General features: G+C 37.8%; 1 protein-coding gene across 1 annotated transcript in view; it reads left to right on the top strand.

Moving 5' to 3' along the window:
* Window positions 1-689: 689 nt before the first annotated feature.
* The window catches only part of LOC107702217 (sin3 histone deacetylase corepressor complex component SDS3), a gene marked incomplete at its 5' end in the record, with an annotated part of 11997 nt that continues 8738 nt past the window's right edge, over window positions 690-3948 (top strand). The window contains 3 exons of the mRNA XM_016504460.1: window positions 690-734; window positions 829-985; window positions 1748-1843. Of these exons, the coding sequence (XP_016359946.1) occupies window positions 690-734; window positions 829-985; window positions 1748-1843 (298 nt within the window). The remainder of the gene's footprint in view (window positions 735-828; window positions 986-1747; window positions 1844-3948) is intronic.

Here is a 3948-nt window from a genome sequence, read left to right as displayed (position 1 = left end):
GGAGGATGAGGACTGTTTCCTGGGAGAGTAGCCTACAATGCCGGTGTCTGTTTCTATAAAGTGGGGCAGTTCCAACTTTGCAAGGACAGTCTGGCGCATCTGACTCACAGCCTGTAAGTACGTTTTTTATATTTAAAGAATTTGCCACTGATGATTCAAACGCGAGTTTTGAGCAGTGTAGAGTAGCACTTGTTTGTCGTTTCTCCAGACATGGTTTTATGTTTACGCAGTGCGATGTGCAACGCGTAAAAAGACAGTATAAGTCATTATAATCAGTAATTATGATTAAACTGGATGCAACAAATGCCTCGTTTGTACTGGGTTTTATTGTTTTTGCCTTGTCGCGCCGGGACACAGGGCATCACAGTATGGTAAGGGGCATAACATTTCCGTCACACGCTTGAGGTATTCGGCCAATCACAACGCACTGGATAGCTGGCCAATCAGAGCACACCTCGCTTTTCAGAACGATGAGCTTTGTAAAAATCGACACATTTCAGAAATGCGGGGCATAGAGGAGCAACAATAATGTACATTATGTGGAAAATAATGTGTTTTTTTAACCTTAAACCGCATAAACACATTGCATTACACCAAATACTTAACATAATGTTCTTTTTAGCAACGTCATATGACCCCTTTAATGCTGCTTATCTCTTATTTGTGCTTGCTCTCATTTTCTGTCTCTCTCCTCCAATCTCTTTATCTTTTCAGACCTGTTTCTACAACTTGAGGTAAGCTGCAAATTATGCATTTTATGTATCTGTGGATTTATTACTGCAGAAAGAAACAGCTATGACAGGTTAATATATGTTAAATGTCTTGTAGACAGAGCAGGTGGAGAGGAACTACATCAAAGAGAAAAAAGCAGTGGTGAAAGAATTTGACGATAAGAAAGTGGAACTGAAGGAAAATCTTATTGCAGAGCTGGAAGAGAAGAAGAAGATGATCGAGAATGAGAAATTAACAATGGAGCTGACAGGGGGTAAGAAAGTGAAAAAGAGAGATCGGATAGAAAAATGCAACCTGAGAGAGTTTTTGTGCAAGCCATTGTTAGTATTGCTGTTGTCGAGAATAAGATCCTGTTCCTATAGCTGAACGTTTAGCTATTCTCTATTGTGTTAAAGGAAAAAAAATCTTGAAGCAATAGTTCACCCAAAAATGAAATTCTGTCATCATTTACTCCCTCATGCCATTCCACGCCTGAATGAGGTTTTTTTCTTCTTCTGCAGATCACAATAAGAGAAGGTTTTTTCCATGCAGTGAACAAAGACTGAGGGACTTTCAAGCTTCAAAAAGACACAAAAGCATCACAAAAATATAATAAAAGTGATAAAACACTCTTGAGCTCACGAGAGAAGTAGCAATGTCCGATTCATAAATGCACCATTCTTTTGTTAATGAATCGTTATTCTAATTTACAAAAGCAAACTGAATGATTTGTTAACAGATCAGATTGAACTGGTTCACAATTCAATACACAGATTTAATGATCCAGTCAATGTGGTTAACTTACTGGAGAGGACAGTTATCAGTGAAAAAATACTTACATTTTGATCACACAAAGCTATTGTATGACTTCAGAAGACTTTAATTATACTTTTATGGAGTTTTTACATCATTTTTCAAGGTTGAAAGCTTCAGTTGCCATTCATTGCAATTGTATGAAAAAGATTGAGTTCTTTTTTTGTGCAAGATATTCCTTTAAAACCCTTAACCTAGTTGGCTGTCTGTTTATTCATTTTAGATTCCATGGAGGTGAAACCTATTATGACCCGGAAGCTCCGGAGACGACCTAATGATCCTGTGCCCATTCCAGACAAGCGGAGAAAGCCAGCACCTGATATCCTTCACATAGCTGTAGAGACAGAGCACATGCACTGAAAACACTTAAGCCACCAATAAATCACTTAAATGGGTCATCTTCTATGCATCTGTAGTAGGGCTGGCCGGTATATCGAGTTTGTACGATATATCGATATTTTCTTTATAAGCGATTCGATATGTGGCAATACCATTTATATCGATATACAGTAGTTTGATACGTGTGCATCTGAACATATAGCGGAGGACACAGACTGAGCTGCTGCAGAGAAAGCGCATGATCCAATTTGTTCTAAACATGTGACAAGCTTCATGTTAAGGCCTTTAAAAACTGATAAGACAGTTTATAGTTTCGTTTCACATATTAGTTTAAGCGGCTCGGCCCGTCAGATGCTCTGACTGAAAGACTGCGTGTGCTGCTGACAGAGACACTCGCGCTGTTTAATGTGTTTGAGATGTGCTGTCTTACTGAATGCTTAACTTACATTTCACAGGTATATTCTCCATCTGTAAATGTTAGAAAGCCATGGAAACATTTCCATTTTTCTGTCAGAAGTGCAGGAGCCTTCTGCTTTGGGATTCTCCGCTAAACTTCACAGACTTCAGTGAACGAGCGCCGCTGCGCGCATGTGCGCCAAACAGACAGAGCACAATTAAATAGGAGTGCAATAAAGTGGTGGAACTATGATGTCACTTTGTAGGCAAAAACCCTGAAGCAAGTTAGCATTTTAGCATTCCCGGTTCCATCATCCCAGAGTCAATGGGTTTTTTGAATGGGAGTTTGGTTCACACAAGCTCAAGATACTTTCACGTTTTATTCTGCAATTTTTTTTTTTAATGGGAGTTTGGTTAAATCCCCTAAAATAAGGTCCGTGGTTCACCCAAGCTCAAGATACGTTCACGTTTTATTCTACGACATAAAGCACACCAGTTACACCCCACTCGTGATTTTTTAAAACTGTTACGTTTCTTAAAAAAGACGGTTGCTAACAAGTTGCTAAATGGGACTACATGCGCTGTCGAGACATTAAACGTCATCATGCCGAACAGTTGTTTTTTTTTGCCAATTTTTTTTTTTTTTTTTTCTTTTTTTTTTTTTTTGATTTGCCCCGAAATACAACACAAGTCTTCGGATGGAGGATGCTCGTTTTATCGCTTACTGATACGGAGACTCTGGGTTCGTACCATATGGTAAACACCTATGATTATTCCATGTAAACACCACATTTACCGGCTTAGTCACGGTGAAAGTGAAACTTTAACGATGCATAGTGCTTAAAGCCACGTTAAAATGAAATGTTTACGGCCACATGAAGCTGTTGGAAAACATATAGATTGAGGATTTTCTAGAAGCAAGGATAAAATAACATTTTGTGTACCCATCCTAACAAAACGATAGCTGAAATATGGTACTTTATTCACTAAAATAAGTTTAATCTTACCATGTCCAAAAACTTGCTCACTCTGCTGTTATTTAATAGATTAAATGCACTAGAATTTTATTGAATAGCACGTGGAGACACGTTTTAAATTAAAATATTCATATTAATCAAATATTTATTCACTTTTAATGCACCTTATTTCGAAATGTACAGAAATACATGCTTTCATATGTCCTTTAGTTATGATTATTTAATTTATTCACTATACTATTTATTACTAATGTCTCATTTTAGTTTTAGTTTGGCTCTAGTTTTGTATTTATTCCAGTTTATATGAAAAGGTTCATGTAGTGTGGGTTAAAATTTTTCACAAGTTTTAAAAAGTTGTGGGAAGCGTGGTGGTGGTGGTGGTGATGCTGAAGGCGAGCGACTGTGGTGCTGTAGTTCATTTGTAGCCTAAGTTTAGCTTTTAAGCTCTGGCGCTTTTATTTAGGCTTCAAAATTCATCAAAGTTCTATTATTTTGTGAAGATTATCTTGATGGACAAAACGTGTACGTTTCATGAACTATGGTTGAACACAGAGCTTATTTTCTGCGATAATCCAAAAGCCTATGGAAAAATTCTATTGGGTTTTTGTTGAGGGAACCAGTGCAATGCTAACCATAGACTGGACAGAGATTCGTTTGGAGCCAGAGTCTGCGCAGTAGAGATTCATTTGGAGCCAGAGTCTGCGCAGTAGAA

The sequence above is a fragment of the Sinocyclocheilus anshuiensis genome, unplaced genomic scaffold, assembly GCF_001515605.1.
Source record: "Sinocyclocheilus anshuiensis isolate Anshui unplaced genomic scaffold, SAMN03320099.WGS_v1.1 scaffold582, whole genome shotgun sequence".
Classification (NCBI taxonomy): domain Eukaryota; kingdom Metazoa; phylum Chordata; class Actinopteri; order Cypriniformes; family Cyprinidae; genus Sinocyclocheilus; species Sinocyclocheilus anshuiensis.
Note: the sequence above shows the minus strand (reverse complement) of the source record. Positions and strands in the feature narration are given on the sequence as shown.